General features: G+C 49.1%; 2 protein-coding genes across 8 annotated transcripts in view; both read right to left on the bottom strand.

Moving 5' to 3' along the window:
* Positions 1-8953, bottom strand: part of RNF216 (ring finger protein 216) — an 82738-nt gene extending 73785 nt beyond the window's left edge. Inside the window, exon 1 of one of the 3 annotated variants that reach the window (XM_052772631.1) lies at positions 8787-8953. The gene's annotated coding sequence lies outside the window, so the exon portion shown is untranslated. Of the gene's footprint in view, positions 1-8098; positions 8212-8321; positions 8460-8786 lie in introns of those variants that run through there. The other 2 variants (XM_052772632.1, XM_052772634.1) reach the window with 2 other exon arrangements.
* A 6137-nt stretch (positions 8954-15090) lies between these two features.
* Positions 15091-19010, bottom strand: part of SMURF1 (SMAD specific E3 ubiquitin protein ligase 1) — a 47554-nt gene continuing 43634 nt past the window's right edge. For all 5 annotated transcript variants that reach the window (XM_052772644.1, XM_052772645.1, XM_052772646.1 and 2 more), the window contains one exon: positions 15091-18785. In XM_052772644.1, coding sequence (XP_052628604.1) covers positions 18686-18785 — 100 coding nt within the window. In that variant the 3' untranslated portion in view covers positions 15091-18685. The remainder of the gene's footprint in view (positions 18786-19010) is intronic.

Raw genomic sequence — 19010 nt, 5'->3', positions numbered from 1 at the left:
ATCAATCCAAAACCTCCTTCCCACATCACAAACACAGGTGCCAGCTTGGCATTTCGTGTTCAAGCAACAATTCAGACACTAGCAGCTCAGCACTTAGCTACGGCAGCACATACACACAAAACCAATCCCTTTGGGCTCACAGCCTATCTCCCAAACCATCGTTTTAAAGAACTGTTTTGTTCTGATTTTGTGGTATAAGGGTGGGGACAAACGGAAGAGCACGTGAAACCATGTATTTTGCAGCTTTGCTGCTTCCAGAGCGAGCTTTACTTCCAGTTTACTTGCCCCGAATTCACGTGTATCCCAAGAGAATGGGGCAGAGGCTCCTTTCTCTGAGCAGCACCGTTATTGAATCCACTGGTGTCTAAAAGAGCGGACTCTGTGCACTACCAGGTGCTGCACATACCTCTTACAGCTCTACATAACGCTAATTGCAACTGCCTTCTCTTCCCCATCAACCCAGCGGCCACACAGAAAAGAACAAGAGAAATGCCCTATGTGCCCCAGGATGTACACGAGAGTGCTCCTCTGTTACTTGTACTTCATACAGCTCTCCAGGGGAAAGGACACAGCATTTCCTCTCCAAATCCTTAGTAGTTTTTTTTCCTTTTTTAAGGGATCCTGAATGTCACCTTTAAAAGGTATAACAGAACAAAGAAAACCAAGTGCAACCTTTTAAGTAGTTATTTAACAAGTTGGATGCACGTCTTCAGGAACCTTCAGGTTACCATCTTAACACCATTTTTCACTGGAGAGGCAACAGAAATAAAGGAGTTTAAGGTTGCTGGTTCGAGTAACCCTGAGACAGGCTATGGCACTGACATTCACACAGATGAGCAACCAGCAGCCTGCTCCGCTCGCAGCCCTGTTTGCAGGGGGCACTAGGAGCAAGAAGAAGAGACAGGCTGCACACAACCAGCAAACTGCTATTAAAAGCAGCAGCGAGGGACTAACTAGACCAAAGTCAAGAGGGCTGGAAAGCACAAAGAGTCAGTTTTAGTTGCAGTAACAGCCAGAAGACTTAAAATCACAAAGGACTGATAGGTTGCTATGGCATCCTAGATGTTAAGCTGCTGCCCAGCAGAGCAAGTCCAGAAACAAACATCTAAGCTGTACTTGGGAAGTTATGTTCCAGAAAAAAATATAATGCACCAGCAGGAGCAAATGTGGAAAGGAAGGGGGAATTTTTATTTTATTTTATTTTAAATGTGACCTGAACCTAGCACAAGAAACTTTGCTTTCAAGGATGGCTGCAGTCTGCAAAGCACACTTCACCTCATTTCACAAAGCTGCTGACAATATAAAAAGCTAAGACTTGACCTTGAGGTGGCACAGAAGGAAAAAAACCTCTGACCTGTTGCTGTAGCCCACCTTAGTAAAAAGGAAGGTTTCTGTGCCGATCTGCACAGTACTTTCAGAAGCATCAACTTAAAAGTTAGGTGTCAAACATCCCAGAATTAGGGACTTCCAAAAAAAACGACTTCACAGGTCACGTATTCCGGTTATTACAGCCGTACCCTTTTTTTTTGTGCCATGTTAAGCAACCACACTTGCCATAATTTCAAAGGTCGGTGGCCAGAAGCTGTGGCTTCATGTTAAGAAGGGTTTCACTGCCATACCTGCTTAAGACGGTCACACTCCCACACCACAGCCTGTCACCTCCTCTCACACTGAGCTCCACCAGCATTTGCTACAGCTTTGAAAAGAAATGCCCTGGAAAACTTTTTTGTAGGATTCAGATAGATACTTTTTCTGCTCACACATCCACCACGGCATAACTGGGAGAACAGAAATCAGATGTGAAAATAAACTGCAAGAAGGGGGAAGATCTTAAGCTGCAGCCTAACAGTTGACACTATGCAACCACAGCCGATACCTACCTAGCACTCAAACTATACGTGCTCCTAGTCCAAGATCAGGAACTGCCTTTCAAAGATGCTTTTACACACTCAATCGAAGGGCTTCAATACATACAAGAGTCAGCTTAGAGCCATACTGGGCCAAGAGGCCAGGTTCACTCCGCAGTGAAACAAGTCTTAAAATGCCTTAAGTACTGAAAGTAAAATACCGATAGAAACCTTGTAAGGTACACGCAGGACCTGAGCAGCAAGTCCACGCTCTGCACCGATTCCTGCTGGAAAGAGTAAAAAAAGCTGCCTATTGCACTGTCGTGGTTTAACCCCAGCTGGCAACTAAGCACCACGCAGCCGCTCGCTCACTCTCCCCCGCAGTGGGATGGGGGAGAGAATCGGAGGAGTAAAAGCAAGAAAACTCGTGGGTTGAGATTAAAACAGTTTAACAGGTAAAGCAAAAGCCGTGCGCGTAAGCAAAGCAAAGCGAGGAATTCATTCACCACTCCCCATCGGCAGGCAGGGGTTTAGCCACCTCCAGGAAAGCAGGGCTCCATCAAACGTAACGGCGACTTGGGAAGACAAACGCCATCACTCCGAACATCCCCCCTTCCTTCTTCTTCCCCCAGCTTCATATACTGGGCATGACGTCATATGGTACGGAATATCCCTTTGGTCGGTTGGGGTCAGCTGTCCCAGCTGTGTCCCCTCCCAAATTCTTGTGCCCCCCCAGCCTCCTCGCTGGTGGGGCGGCGTGAGGAGCAGAAAAGGCCTTGACTCTGTGTGAGCACTGCTCAGCGATAACTAAAACATCTCTGTATTATCAACGCTGTTTTCAGCACAAATCCAAAACATCGCCCCATACTAGCTGCTATGAAGAAAATTAACTCCATCCCACCCAAAACCAGCACACGCACCCAACAACTGCTGCAGGAGAAGGATTGCCACCAACCCATCTGAAGAACAGTAACTATGTCCTTACTGCTCAAGCACTGCAGATGACCAGTTGTTACAAGATTTTTCAAGCCAGCCAGCAACTGCTTTTGTAAAACTGGGTTTAGTTTTGTTTGCAGCCACGCGTTAGCCTTGTGGCCAACCAATTCCAGCCCAGCAAGCAGGCTCTCAAGCAGCAGAAACTGAGGGCAGCCTTCCAGGCTCATGACAGTTGTCCAGTCTGACTTCATCCACGCCACGTGGCAGTGGCCATTGCAGGGTTTAAACAGAATATGTTAAAATAGCAGAAAAGAAAAGGGGTTGTATTTGAGGTAAGCATACTACTACATCAGAACTGAAACGGGTGAAATCGGATCACGGCCAGATTTAGAGATGCGCCACATCCAGCACTATTCTTTTCTGAGCCTATTGAAGTTCACAAATGAATGAGTTACCAGTTGGCCAGCTAAAAAGCAAGGAAAGAAGCACTGCACATTAATTCTCCAGGCCCACAGTCATGCAGATTTAAGAGACTGCAGGGTACCTAACAATTTCACCGCAAGGCAAACAAACATTTTGCATATGCAAGACTACAAAACCCACTACAGACCACAGCTAGGAGGTTACACAGGCTGCAATCAGACCATTTGCTAAGGACACGACTGTTTTCAAGCTGCAAATTTGCATGCCTACCCCTTAGTCATCACAGTCAAGTGTCCAACACTGTTTAAGCCTTCACATTGCAGAATATAAATTCTTTTCCTGGGTGTTGCAGCAGTACAACATCAAACAGATTATTTAACCATCTGGGACGGAGGGTCAGTAAAAGCAGCCACAAACTGCTAAACAAACAAAAACATTAAGCTGAGGAGCACTCTTCAGACACTGTGCTTAAGTCAGGGGTGCATTCCAGCCGTTGCAAGCTGGTCTGTGCTAGTCATGGCTGATCCAAGGGCACCTCCCAGTTTATACACAATGAAGCCTGCTCCACTACAATAGGATTCCGGTTTAACAATATAGAGAGGACATGAACTATTTCTGCTAGCCAAGTTACTGCTAATGGGTCTTGCCAGTCTTCTTCATCTGTAGCTGGAAATCCTAGCAGCAGGGGAGGTATGAAACACCCCACGCTGCTGGTTTCCTGTAAGGGAAAAAAAGCTTCTTTTCCTGCCTCCCCATTATGCTGCTGCTGTCATCTTCCTCAAATTGCATTACAGTGCACTACAGCGAGAGCAGGGAGAGGAGGAAAGTCTTCTAGGCAGCATCGCCGCTCTGCTGCAGGCAGCTGTCAACATCGCTGCCTGTTTCACTCTGCTATCCCACTGTTACACGTCTGGCCAACAACATTTTGTACTTGCCACTGGTATGTGGGTAAGTGCTCCTTCCGCTAACGGCCTTCAGGTACCTTCAAGCAAAAATGATCTGCAAGAGAGGTTTCCCTCCCCCGTTCCATCAAATATAAAAATGCATCATGTCTTCAGGATGGTATTTGGAAGTAGAAGCATGAATCTGTTTCTAACTCTCGTTTTGCAAAGGCTGCAAAAGCCAACCGCTGTCTTCCTTTCTCTTATTGAGAAACAGCAATAACAGTGGCCACAGCTTGGTAAGAGCACATCAGTGTAGACAAAGCATTGTACAGGAGCCTTGTGTGAGAAGTGATTTAGACAAAATATATTACTTGAGGCCGTTTTCCATCCTTGTATTCCCCAAACAAAGATTCTAGCTAGTACAAATCCTGATCGCCTTATACTACAGAGTAATATCACATGATGCCTCTACAGATCTTGTCCAAATGTTTATCTAAATAATGCAAACAGTAGCTTGGCCTTCTCACAGAGATAAACAGACCGAGTGTGAGCAATACAGCACTTGTCCTGAGAAGCCAACTGAAAACATTTCAGGTCACCCTGACACCTACATACGCTCCCAGATTTATTTCAGCTCATCAACTTTGCTTCTTGTTATGAGCAACGATGACAGCCTCCAAAAGTCACCCTGCGAACAGACAGGCACCATCGGCATCAGCAAAGGAGCTGGGCTCCCCCAAAGCCAGCAAGGAAGCCACGCTTAATTTAAATTCCCCCGACCTGGGTCAGAAACACTGTGAGATGGCATCGTGACTTGGGGTAGCAGCTGCCCTGTGACGAAATCTTTCCCCAAAGCCCAATGCTTTTTCCACTTAATCAGGCACTGACAGTTCCCCTCACGAACGCAGGGAAGGAACCACAGCAGCGCTGGTAATTAGGAGAAAGGTGTCATTCAGCAGGAATATGATTTCTAGTCCTCAGGAATTAAGCTTCCTCAAGGACCGTTACGCATTTAAAACCACCGCAAGCTCTTAAGCACTGACCCAGAGGGAAAACATCACTCCTGAGATATTCCAAAATAAGCCTGAAATTCTATAAAAGCAACATGAAGGCTGCTGAGCGCGAGATTATCCCAGCTCAGTAACGCATTCCTTCTTATCTCGCATCTCGGTGCTTTGGCAAGGATAACTTAACCAAGCCACCAGGACACTGCTAAGTGGCCTTTTTCTCTTTTTCCTGCTCTCCCTGCCTACCCCCCCCAATTTCCCAGATTTCCCTGTCCCAGTAACCTGCTTAAAACAAAACTACTCTACTTCTTCTCAGAATAATGCTGATCAGCATGTTATTTAGCTCAGTTTCAAACACAGGAACTACCACGTCAGTACACAGATAACCTTATCTCCTGGGCTGCTACTGGAAGATAGCTAGTGTCCCAAGTCAGCTGCATGTCTCGCACCTTCCACTGCTCACTGTATTAAAAAAAGGCACCTACCCCACCAGGGTTAGATCCTACTGCGAGTAATTGACATTACGTGTAGCAGCATGAAAAGCCCACCCATTGACCAAGGCAGGCAATACACAACACTATTATTTTAGTGCACGCACAGACTTCTGAGACTGTTAGCGCCTCTCCTTTAAGTAGTTAAGAAGATGTCTGAATTCAATAATTTAAATGGAGACTTAAAATATCTCCAGACTGAATCCACGTGCAAAAAAAACCCCCAAGCTTCTGATGAGAGGAATTAGTGGCGCAGTTCTGACTGTCCCGAAAAGAATGCAGCCGGTGGCAAGCCCTGACGCCCATTGCTGCGCCGAGCTGCCGGCGCTATGACACAGTAAACCACTCACAATGACTTTAAAAAGAAATAAATAAAAATAAGACACCCATTCCAAATTAATGAATGGGAGCTTCTTCCAGCAGGCACTAAAAAACACCCAAAGGGCTCCACATCTCTTGTACTTAGGTTTGGGCGACTCAGGCTTGCTAAACAGCTCCTGGCCCCCGAGATATGCTTCCTGCCTCTCTCCAGCTGCGCCAAAGTCACCGGAGTTGCATGCTCGCTCCACCTATTTTTGCCACAGGACTTTTTAGCGATTTGTGTCCTATTTCAAAGCACAAGCCACTCTGCCAGCAATCGTAGCTCGCCGGCGGCAGTAACGCCCACTGCATTCTCAGGCAGACAAAGCATGGACTACCCAGGAATCTGGACTTCCGAGGCAGCTTCTGAAACACAAGCCCAGGAACAGGCTGCCAGCACCCTGCTGGAAACCAGAATGTACCTTATCATCAGTAAAGCCTGCCCCAACCGCTGTTCCAGGAACTGTTATTCATGCCCTGACTTATGCAGTTGCCTGAGAAGGATGCCTGCAGCCAGGCTGACAGGAAAGCATCCTAGGAAGGAAAGAAAAAGAGATGGAAGGCCCGTTACCAAAATGCAGCACTACCAGATGGGCTGAATGTCTCTACAGATCTTCAGGAAGTGGGTCTGAGTCCTTTCCCAAGTCTTGGTATTCCAGGCACAAACTCCTGTCAAGATGATTGTTTATTAACATCTAGTCACACCATGCAGACACCCAGCACATGAAATCTATTAAGATGTTTACAGTATCAAAAGGCCTGATGTAAGGCAGTGGAATTTTTGCACAGCATTCGTCCTAGAAATGAAAAGCTCAGATTAAAGCTGTAAATCCCACAGTTCTGTAATTAAACGCTGTCCCTGCAACTCTACTAGTCCTAAAGAAAACGGATTCCACCATATGGTTTGTGCTGCGTGCTCCTGCAGCCCAGTACCTGTACAGGGACGTACCAGAACCTGCTCAAGATTTGGGTCTGCAGAATGATGGGTCTCAAACATGCCCCCCTCACCTTCTGAACAGGTCGCTGGAGGAAAAGCTCACATGCCATCCTCTCTTGAAGCTGGAGGAGGACACTTTATAATCGAGCATGCAAAGTCCAGTCTGTCCACCTGATGGGGGACACCTGCCTTCTCCTCCATTGCTACCGCTGGAAACCTGCAACAGCTCCAAAGTAGGTTGATCAAGACAGCAGAAATCGAAAGAAAGAGGAACCAACCACCACAGAGACAGAATAGAGACACAGGGGACTGCTCATAGGTCTTAGCACTAAGGCTGCCCATGCCTTTCAGCCATCACAGCAATTGGCTATTGCTTTTAGGATTGCTGCCCAAAATACAGCAAGAGTCCGCTGCTCTGCGTAGCAGTCAGTAAGCTGGAAAAGAAACACAAGAAGAGACGCTGTGAAAGACGCACAGACAGCCAAGTTATAGACCCTCAACATTACGCCTCGATAATGGAAATAAAAGCGCACAGCAGCAACATTAGCTTTTCTTTTTTAAAGCGTCAGAGGTCTTAAACCAGTGACCGAACCGTAACACTTCACGTGAGAAACCGAATCTTGCTTGACACGCAGTAAGGAAGATAAATAGAAACATCGACACCTAAACTTATTCATACGAAAGCTATGTTTCTGGTATAAGTATTTTTCCATAAGACTCTAAGATAAGGTATTCGAAGACAACGCTTCGGGTCATAAAGCGAAGGTGAGATGAAAAGAAAAACCTCCCGGGCCAGACTCGCAGGCGCAAGAGGCCATTACCCGCCCAACGGCTGCACAGGGGTTCCAGCGAGCGTGGCTGCAAAGCCAGCGGATCCGTGAGACAACGGCGACTTTTTAAGCCGACCTACGATTCACCCATCCCAAACCGGCGTGCGGGAGCGCTGCCTGGGTGAACTCGTGCTCCTCTCTCTGCACGCACGCTGGAGTTAGCTACAGCTCTTCAGTCTTGGAATACTTCAGTGAAACCCCGACCTTCCTCCAGCCGTTTGGGGGAACGAGCGCAGCTCCAGGGGCAGAAACACCCATAGGACACCTCCGTTATATAAATGCCGTGTACGTTAGCGCTTCCAGCGTTTGCTCTCTCCCACCAAGCTGAGCTAGCACTCAAATCGATAGAGAGAGAGGGGAAGAGAAGGAGGAGTATCTCTTACACAGATCTCTCAACTCCGAGGACAGCTGTGTTTTGGGTTTCTTTTCTGCAGCGGCTCCCACAGCAGATGCCTGAAATGTCAAGATGTCCCAGCGGCACCAAGTGTTTCCACAACAAGACGGGGGTCAAAGGAGAAGAACAAGCTTACATCCGCCTTTCCCCACCAGCTCTGGGAGCCGACGCTATTTTTCTTCCCCGGTACAAACACACACAGCCCAGGGTACCTGAAACGAGCCGCTGAAAAGAGCCCACGGAGAGCAGCGCCGGGCAATGGTACCTGGGTGTCCCTCACCCTCTTCACCTCCCTGTGGGGCGGGGGGGACACACGGGACTTCAGCAGGACCCCAGGGCCACTGACCCCGGGGAGGGGGGACACGGGGGGACACGACGACCCCGGCCCTGAGGGGAATGTGGAGGGGAAGGACCAGGCCCTGAGCGAGGGGAACACGCCGGGCAGGACCCCAACCGGGGGGCAGCGACCTACCCCCCCCCCGCCGAGGAGGCCGGTGAGGCCCAGGGGACGAGGCGGGGAGCCCCGGCGTGAACCCCGGTGTCCGGGGCGAGCTCCTCCCCCGCCGCCTGGCTACCGCCGTTCTCCCCCCCACCCCACCCGGGACGCGGAGACCGCACCGAGACCGCGGGGAGGCAGGAAGGGGAGGCGGGAACGGACGACCACGACCGGGACTCACCGGGCCCCTCCGGCCCCGCTTCATTTAGCCGCCGCTGCCCCGCTCCTTCCGGCCTGCCCGCCCCACGTGACCGCACCGCCCCGCACCATAGAGAGGAGCGGCGGGGAGCGGAGAGCGGCGAGGGAGAGACGGGCGGCCCGAGTGGTCCCGTCTCGGCACACCTACCATAGAGGCGGGGGGGGAAAGGGGGGGCGGTCCTCCAAGGTGGCCCCGCCCCCTTCCGGGCGTTCAGGGGTTCGGGGGCGGGGCCTGAGGGGAAGGGGCGGGGCGAGGAGCTGCACGTGTTTCCTAGGGGTGGGGGTGCTTTGCTGGGGGAGGGGGGGCAGGTCTCCTATGGGGGTGCTTTGCCATGGGGGGGGTGCAGGTCCCTTGGGGGGGTCCTCTGCCATGGGGGGGGGGGTGCAGGTCCCCTATGGGGTGCAGGTCCCCTGTGGGGGTGCTCTGCTCTGGGGGGGGGTGCAGGTCCCCTGGGGGGGTGCTCTGCTCTGGGTGGGGGGGCTGTGCAGGTCCCCTGTGGGGGTGCTCTGCCATGGGGGGGTGCAGGTCCCCTGTGGGGGTGCTCTGCCTTGGGGGGGGTGCAGATCTCCTGTGGGGGTGGTCTGCCATGGGGGGGGTGCAGGTCCCCTGGGGGGGTCCTCTGCCATGGGGGGTGTGCAGATCCCCCCTGGGGGTGGTCTGCCATGGGGGGGGTGCAGGTCCCCTGTGGGGTGCAGGTCCCCTATGGGGGTGCTCTGCGATGGGAGGGGGATGCAGGTCCCCTGGGGGGTGCAGACCCCCCATGGGGGTCCTCTGCCATGGAGGGGGGGTGTGCAGGTCCCCGGTGGGGTGCAGGCGTGCAGCCCCACCGCAGCGGTTAAGCTGCTGGAAGGGAAACGCGGGCACACACTGCCCAGCCCGGCCTGGCCGCCCTTGTGGGCTGGGAGCCAGACCCAGGGTGATCCCCCCCCCAGCCCCCACAGGGGCTCTGCTGCCTTTGGAGGTGTTAAATTCTGGTTTTGGGGTGCAAAGCGGCTGTAGAACAGAGCCGTGGGGCTCTCTGCACCCTCGCTGCCTGCAGACTGGGGCGGGTTTATTTCCCCCATCACCAGCGTTGCTAATTCAGCCCAAAAGCACGGGTGAAGCCAGGAGCTTCCTATTTCCCCTACGTTGCTCGTAAGGACCGAAGCTGGTCCATGGACTCTTCTTCTCACCTTCCTGGGATCGTCGAGCTGCCTCCTTCCCAGCACCGGATCGGTTACCATCCCCAAAATGCCCTCAAAATCCAGCAACCCCCACCCGGCCACAGGACAGAGCAGCTTTGGGGACAAGACACCACTGTGAATTTTTGATGACATTAATTTCTCCTTTGATACCTGGTTACGGGGAGCCGAGACCCCCGGGAGGGCGAGGGCTGGGCCACATCCCGCTCCCATGAAGCCCCCCAGCCCGAGATCAAACCAGCACCGCAGAGCTGGGAGACGGGGAAAAATAAAAAAGAATAGTAATTAAAAACAAATCTCATAGAAAATGATCTGTCTGCAGCAACGCACGTTACGGAAGGAGGAGGGCGGGTGGGCAGCTGGGGCGTCCCTGGCATCCCCACCGTGAGGGCAGAGGGATGAATCCCATCTCCGCTGAGGCTGGTTCCTCGCCGTCGCCGCGTGCGGGGAAGGCAAATGGTTTTTCCAGGCAGCGCCGGGGAGAGCGGTGCTCACCGAAGCCGAGAGCTGCTGCCGCCCTGTCCCGCTGCCGGCCCGCCGCCGGGACGGCTCAGCCGGCAGCTCCCGCTTCTGCAGCTCGGGATTTCCTCCAGAAGAGCTCCTCGGCTCTCGGCGAGGGAGGACGGAGCCGAGCACGTGCATCTCGGTGCCCCGCCAGCCCAAAAATGCCACCGCCCAGCCTAACACCTCTTCCAAAAGCTCCGGTGACCTCTTAGAATCATAGAATCATAGAATCATTTCGGTTGGAAAAGACCTTCAAGATCATCGAGTCCAACCATTAACCATGCCCCCTAAACCATGCCCTGGAGTACCCTGTCCACTCGCTTTTTGAATACCTCCAGGGATGGTGACTCAACCACTTCCCTGGGCAGCCCATTCCAATGTTTGACAACCCTCTCAGTAAAAAAATTTTTCCTAATATCTAACCTAAATCTCCCTTGCCTCAACTTGAGGCTTGGTCATCTCCTTCCTCGGCTGCATCCTGGCCGCCACATGCGTGGTTGGGGTGGTAGGAAACATCTCCACCTTGGTGGTCTCCATGAGGTGCACCAGCTCCACGGACGCGTACGTCGTCACCTTGGCCCTGGCCGACCTCCTGTGCTCACCCACCATCCCCTCCGTGCTCTGCACGTCCTTCGTGCAGGACCGGTACTTCGGAGACCTGGGCTTGCAGGATCCTCTTCAGCCTCCACCTCCTCACCATGCACGCCAGCATCTTCATCCTCACCGTCGTCAGCGCTGAGCACCACCTGGCCGTCGTCAGGCCTCTGGCCACCCTGCCCAGGTCGAGGGACCACCGGCGGGCGGCCACCTGCCTGGTGCGGCTGGTAGCCTTCCTTCTCGCCATCCCCACCGCAATCCTCATCGAACCGCGCGCCGGCCACGGCGACAGGGCGACCGAGCGTACGTGCCACCCCGCGTGGCGGATGGGGACGTACGAGGTGTATCTTGCCATCCTCTTCGACACCTGCATCCTCGCCCCGGGCACCATCGTCTGCTGCTTGTGCACCGAGCTGCCCAGGACCTACCGGAGGTCCCAGCGGGCTCTTGTTCTCAGCACCGAGGAAACCCACCGATGTCCCGGGCAGAAGGTCCCACGTAAGATTTTCAGCACCGTGCTCGCTTACTGGGCTTGCTTTCTCCCTTCTGCCGGGACACACGGTGCTGTTGGCGCCTGTGGGAGGCCGGTAAACGCTATCGAGTATGGTAATAAATAAAAAGATGGAAGTTGGCAGCAGAGCAGCTCCGATCGCTGACCTCACGCTGACCCTTTTGCTAAAATGTCTTTCTCACAGTAAAGTTTTTATCTAGGAGTTCTATTGAAAACTAGTTTATTGCCAAATCAGTCCAAAAAAAAAAAAAAATTCCCAGAGGGAATCGGGGCTCTGGGCTCCCACTGCAAGTCCTCTGGAAACGGCTTTTCCGGATCATTTCAGCCAAACCCTTTGAGACGAGCCGTTTGCCGAGGGCTCCCCCCAGACCACCACCGTCTCCCCCATCCCGCAAAAGGGGAACGACATTTCAGTGCCTGGGAAGCGGGGGGGGGGGGGGGGGGGGTGTCCCCTTGGATTTCCACCAAAAAGCAAAGGCATAAGGGACCCCGGCACGGTGGGTTCCCACTCTGAGAAACGCGTGTGGGTGCTGGGGGATCCCACCCTGTCCCCCCGCACCGTGGCCGTCAATGCTCGTGGAGGTGAAGCGAGTGGCACGGAGCCACCCAGGACGTTGCATTTCCCTCTCGGCCAGCGGCTGTCTCAGGCGGGGACCCCGCCGTGGGGCAGTGCCCTGGCCCTCCCAAATCCCAAACGCGAGGCTGTGTCAGAGGACAGTACGGTGACAATAAACACAGCCCACATCAGACAGCAGGGATCGGTCTCTTTGGATAAAAGACATTCGCTTGCTGCTCTCCTGCAGAGCCAGACCAAGCGGATCTACCCATGGGAGCATCCAGCCCAGATCCGTATCGCGCAGGCACGTCGCCGTCACTGCCCCCTCCAGATCCGTACCGATACACAGCATCACTCCCAGCCGTCCAGACACACTCCTGGACCCCACCACTGCGGGACTTTGATGGCAGGTCCTGCCTGGCTGTATCTAAGACTGGAATCGGGGGAGGCAGCCAGGCTCATTTAATCAGCATCCAATTAAAATTTAATTTCAAAACCTCCCAGACCAAATGCTTTACACCAGCCCAGGAAGATGCTCCCTGACCCAGGTTACCTCGATAGAGGAGACAAAGCTGGACCGGCAAGACTCGCATTGCTCGCTTATCTTTTCCTCCTCATCACCACATCCAGAAGTTTCTCTCTCAGATCTTCTAAAACCCGGCCAAATCCCATGACCAGTGCGAGGGTCTCCCCAGCCCTCCAGTAACATTTCTCTCCCTCCTCCCTGCACAGGGACCGCTGTGGCCCAGCCATATGGTTTCCAGCCGCAGCCTGACCTCCGTTGCGGATGCCAACTGTTTCTGAATCTGGGACAGAGATCAGCAAACTTGGCACGACTCTCCTGCGGTTGTCTGCAAAGCCACGCTTACCCGCCCCTGAAACACCCCTCTTCTGCAGGCCATAAAAGCCCGGTTGTGGTGCAAGAAAACATCTATCCTGCTCAACCTGCTGGTGCCTAACCTCCTTCCCATCATCTTACATCCAGCCGTGAGCTCTCCAGGCAGGTTTTCTTTTATTGCGTGTCTCTGCAACGCAGCAGCGTCCTGGTCCCATGTCAGGGGTTCTTGTTCTCTAGAGGGATAGAAGCACTACAATAATGCTGTGGCCAAGGCTGGGAGAGGGTCTGCAGGAGAGGTGGGAGTTGTTTGCATCATCCAGCCAGCAAGTAGTTGGGAGATTGCAGAAGGGGGTTATAGAAATGTATAACCCCCTTCTGACCTTGTTTCAAATTAGCAAGATCAGAAAGAGAGGCAGCATCCTCTCCTCCTGCCCTCCATCCCCCACCACACCTGGAAGGATTTAATCTGTGATTATTTATTGGCAAAGCTTTGGGGTTTTAGTTTTACCCTAAGCCACATGTGAAGAAAGGCTGAAAAGGGAGGCGAGAGGGAGGGTTTAGCTAGGCATCGAACTGCAAAGCACCAACAGAAAATAACAAGAGGTTTGCTTGTGAATTAAAACCCATTCCGCCATGCCTTTTTAAAGCGCACGCTAGTGGGCAGGGGCCGTCTTTCCCCAAGCGGGCAGAGTGCCCAGGACACAGGAGCATCATCATCAATCAGAAAAGAAATTGCCGCTACGAGACCAGTGCTCCTCCTCAGAGTCTGGTTTTGTACATCCTGCAGAAAGAGGCAGAGACTGGAAAATTTAACTTGAGGAATTTCATTGACTTGCCAAGCTTCCATAAAAGAGACAGTCAATTCCTTGAGCTCTGTAAGATTTCCTAAGAGAAGCATTAATTTTTTATCATGTTTTCAAAAAGTTCACATAGCGCAGAAATCCTACAGCAACCCCTCTACAGCATACCGCAGCCACCGGAGCAGGCTACAGGAATCCTTCTCTCTCTTAGCTCTGTCCACATACCAAAAGGATACCAGAAATCAGGAATACTTTGCAAAAAGTATTTATTAAAGAAAAAAACAAAGCAGGACCGGTGTTTGACAGAGCACTGAAGGACCGACAGCAATTCTTGCTCCAAATCATCAAGCAAAAATTGTTCAGTCCCTGCTGCTGGCTGAAATGAGGGGGTGGGCAAAACCAGCTCCCCAGTCATTTGCTCAGTGTGTATTAGTGCATTTGATCATACTGTGAAGTTACCCAAAGAATAAAAAACATTATTGAATTGTTTCCCCCCCCTTTTTTTAAAAAAAACAAAATATGCAGAGATTGAAGAAATCCTAGCTTTCAGCTTTAGAAAGCGCACACCCTGACACTGAGCACTGAATGATCACTGCCAGCACCATCCTCAGACTCGTACTGTCTTTCTCCACTTGCAAAACACTACTAATTAGAAAGAAAAACAAACAGGAAAGCAGAAATTCATCAGCATTAATGAATCTTTCTCCAACTCTCATTAAGGAGGCGGGGGGGATTATAATTTCTTTCCTGAAAACTGAGGTTTTGGAAAAATAACAGGACAAGTAAGTAAGAAGGGAAAAAGATTAAGGCTGGTAATTAATCAGTTAAAGAATGAATGAAACAAAGTGTTCTATCTGGAAAGGAGGAGTTTTATCTGGGCAGCCCATATAAATCTGTTAAATAAATTGCATTTCCATACCTTGGCCACCGAGTTTAACTACCACAACCACAATCCCACTGCAGAGGTGCTGGTACTCAAAACAGCGTGAGCCAGTTTTGGGAGCAAATGATGCTCGATATTCATGAGAGACCAGTGCTAACACCAGGACAGCTTCATCACACAGAACTCTTAAATAAACTGGATTTTTTTTTAACCTTACTCACTATTTGGTAATGCTACATAATTTTCAATAACAGCAATACTTTTTTTTTTTGTTGCTGCCTTTAACACTTTGACTTTATCCTCCACCCCCACCTCCAGCTAAGCTAAGCACAGCACTACCACACTCTTTAATCATGAGCATATCAATTTTCCTGTGACTTCCATAAATATTTTAACAAAATGGTGGATACCAAGAGTTTAAAGTTGTGAGTTTATTGCATATGTAACAAAAATGAACATGACCTCCTGGGTCCAGCCTACTATACAATCACTGTTTATTCCAGCTGGTTCCATAACCACATTAAATAGAACTAGTATTTCTTTAAATACTTTGATTTAGACATAAAATGAAACATTAGTGTACAACTTTCACAAAATAAATCTGCAATAAAAACAGTGGGAAGAATAACAAGGATAGCAGCAATACTTAAACATGACATTACAAAATAATAAATTAAAAAAAATACATTATAAAGTGGTTGAGGAACAAAAAATTAACAAATTAAAAACAGATCCATACTGTGTTTCTGGGAACTTGCTGTACCACGCAGCCCTGAACCTGGGCACCGGCTCCAGAGGGCCCGGTGGCTGGATCACTAATTTACAAAATCTGTTGGATTTCATAACCACCTCGACTTGAACTAAGTACATACTGCTGAGCAAACGCTGATTTCACCATCTGGAGCTTCGAGCAGCCTTTTTGAAGCAGGGTCTTGTCTAACATAATGCCCAAGTTAACGCTAACATTCATAAAACAGTCTCGTTTCTTCCCGATTTAAAAACACGAGCAAAGTGGTGGTTTCCTACATCCCTGAGCATATAGTATAGGCTGATGAGCAGTATCAGGGCAAGCACTGAAGGTCTGTGCCAATGGACCAGCTTTTAGGTTTGCCTTTAGGACAGGAACAAAAGACACACTGTACCTTGTATTTCCTTCAGGTCAGATCCAAGAGTATCCATGTACAAGGTGGAACGTGTAATGACAAAATGAACGCCAGACTTGATGTTATTCTTTGGGCAAGTTTGAGAAGTAACAACCAGTTCAAGTGCTGGCAGACCAAGTGGGAATGAACATACAAATTCAGACAGCTGAGGTTATCCAAACAGCTCCCGAGAAATCAGAGAGTCAATGGCTCAAGCCACGCAAACTCTTGTTTGCATTTCATCCTTCCCTGGCCTTGAAACCAGCCATAGGAAGAACAAGCCATCGCTTAAAACCCATTCTGCCTCACTTCTTTATTTTCCTCCATCCAGCCAACCAGCTTTAAGGCCTGCCTCAAATGCATGTACAGAACAATACAAAAAAATGTCTTCATCGTCACTGAAGTGGCACAAAATTGCAAAGACAACACGATGGGAGAGGTGGTGAAGCTGTTTAAAAGAGAACTGAAATAATTAAGAAGACAGTGCCCTATTCTCATTACTGTCAGCATGGAGGAGGTACCTTCACAAGGGCTTTTAAATACAGCAAAAAACAGACGGACTTTTCAAAACAACAATCCTTGCCTATTCTTATTTTGTGCATTCAATAAAACACTGACCTAGCAAAGACATTAGGAACTATCATATGTCAACTGTGTCATTGACATAAAGCTACTTGACCTATAGATCTCCAAATCAAGGGCCTTTACCTTCACCTCGCTTGGTTTTTACTGAGCCAGTTGTGCTGCATGTAGAGCTTGTGTGATAGGATTTTTGTTAGTGGTGGGCTTTAGTATTTTTTTTTTTTTAAACTCTTTTAGTGAAAAATCCACATGAGACTGCATGCAAAGCTTTTGGGCAATAATCCATTTTGCAGTTTTCCTATCTGACTGGTTTATTGCACATTCAAACAAACGTACTGAAAGGATTAAATACACTCTATGAACAGGTATGACTTCATAGCCATTTTGAAAAGCCAGGGCTGTGGGGATTCTGCTACTCAGCCCAAGACCGTACAGATGCTTGTCTGCTGACAGTTGCATTTCCTCTCTTTTCTGCAGAAGTGTCACACAGTTTCATTTACGTCCCAACAACCACTACTGCAGAAACTGGTCCCCAAGTGCCAAAAGATTCCTACAGAACATGGGTCTAAATATGCCTCTCCTGTACAGTCTTGCAGGATGAGCATCTTTAGCCACCCCGTGCAAATCTCACAATATGGTACAATTTTACACCTCCAATGCAATCCTTACTCCCAACAACAAATCACAAGAATTATGGTCAATGGAAAAAAGAAAACCACAAACAAACAAAACAGAGAAAGATGCCAGGGTTTTGACAAGTGTCTACTTTCTGTCCTATCACAGTTTAAAGCTATTATCAAATTCAATTAAAAAAAGACAAAATAGAAGTATTCCAGTAGACATCTTCTAAGAACGATCTCTCACCCACAGCTGAATTTCAATGCACTATTCCATAAACATAACATCTGTTAAATGTTTCAGTAATGAATCTCTCTAAAAATCAGGCTTGCCAAAGAAAAAAATCCTATACAAGCAAGTCTGCTTTACTTAAGTTTAGACATGTTTGATAGATAACTGGGTCTTTCTGAAGCCGTGTTATTTGTTAAAATACTGTCTCATCTTGGTGTGCAAACTGGAAAAATTGTTAGAGATTCAGGTATTTGATTTGCTTTTGTTTCCCCTGGGAAGTTGTTTTAGCAATGTGTTAGAGAACAAGCCTTTCAATATTAGTTTCAGATATTTGACAAAATAGCCTTATATGGCTCTCTAGAGAAATTTTCATCCCTACAGAACTGAAGTCATAAATTCTTCCAATAGCTTTCCATAACATTTAAAATGTACTCACTGTATAGTTACCCTTTTACCTCAACCTCCAAATAAACCTTTCCCAAGGCCAAAAACTTCAGAAGTCTGCTCTGTTAACTTAGCTTTCAGCAATTTCCATGTGAGTCTTAGAATTTGAAGTCACACAAACACATCTCGGGTAAAACAGTGGCACAGAAATCACAGCTTTGGGACTGAACAGATTTTTATCCTCTGTCTCCTCCTTACAAGGCTTCTCTGCAAGGTACTTACATCTGAATGAACTATGGAAAGTAATTCTGCAGGAGGAAATAATTGTTTTCGTGTGCAAAACAATTAGATTTCAGCCAGGACGACCAAAAAGAAATCACACAATACCATTTAAGCTGTCCCAGATTCCTTCACTTTTCTCAAGGTGAGCCACAGCTTCCACTGGGAGCTTCCTGCTAAGGCAGAACTTGGATTTCTTTACCTTTCAGTTAAGTGTTCATATGGAGGTATTTTCTGCTAGAAGTTTACTTTTTAAACAGGTGTTTAAAATGTGCAATGCAAATTCTAGTGCCAGTCAGACACTATGCACCCGCCGGACTTTACAAGGGCTCAGGCTTGATTTAAGACAAACTAACCAGGTACACCTACCAGTTGCAAGTCCTCAGCAATTAAGCTCATTCTTAATTATACTTTGATTCTCCTGTTAAAAAAACCCCACAGGTCACTGACCCTATCACAATATGTGTTACAAATCTAGCAGAATATCCTGTGTAACCAAAGCCAAATGCTGAACTTGGCTGCATTTCATTTTATGGGGGATGGAAGAAGAGGGAAGGGGTTATTGTAACAAAGGGGAGAAAATAGAGTTGGAAACCACCAACAAAAGCCCCTACCCCCACCCTCATCCACCAGCGGCGGAAGGGAAACAGCCCCATCTCTAAGTTGTCTAGAGTTCCGATGCTTCAGACAGCTTAGCAGGAAGTTCACAGCAAGCTTCTTCTAGCTTTTGATTTGGTGGTCCATGAGCTAGCATCTGTTTCCTTTGGTTGCTTTTTCACTCCACAGCAAACCCACATGTCTCTTCCACAGCTGTCAACAGCTTCTCATAAAGCTTCTCATATGACTCGTAAGGCGGAATGTCAATCCGGTTAAAGCTAGAGGTAAAATAACAACACATTGCAGTATATGAATCTAAAATATTTATTGGAAAAACAATTTCTAGACTAGCTAGATCAGTAAAAAAAAAAAAAAATCAAAGAAAGCCTCAGCCACTTCCATGGCCAAATGAGACAAGATAGAAAACAACTGCATTTCTGCAGCAGGAATGCACGACTTAATAGGGCAGCATTTGGGAGGAGGAGGCAGGTGGCAGATGCAGG

Source organism: Harpia harpyja, chromosome 21 (genome assembly GCF_026419915.1).
Source record: "Harpia harpyja isolate bHarHar1 chromosome 21, bHarHar1 primary haplotype, whole genome shotgun sequence".
Taxonomy (NCBI): domain Eukaryota; kingdom Metazoa; phylum Chordata; class Aves; order Accipitriformes; family Accipitridae; genus Harpia; species Harpia harpyja.
The sequence above is the reverse complement of the archived record's forward strand: the minus strand, read 5'-3'. Positions and strand labels throughout refer to the sequence as shown.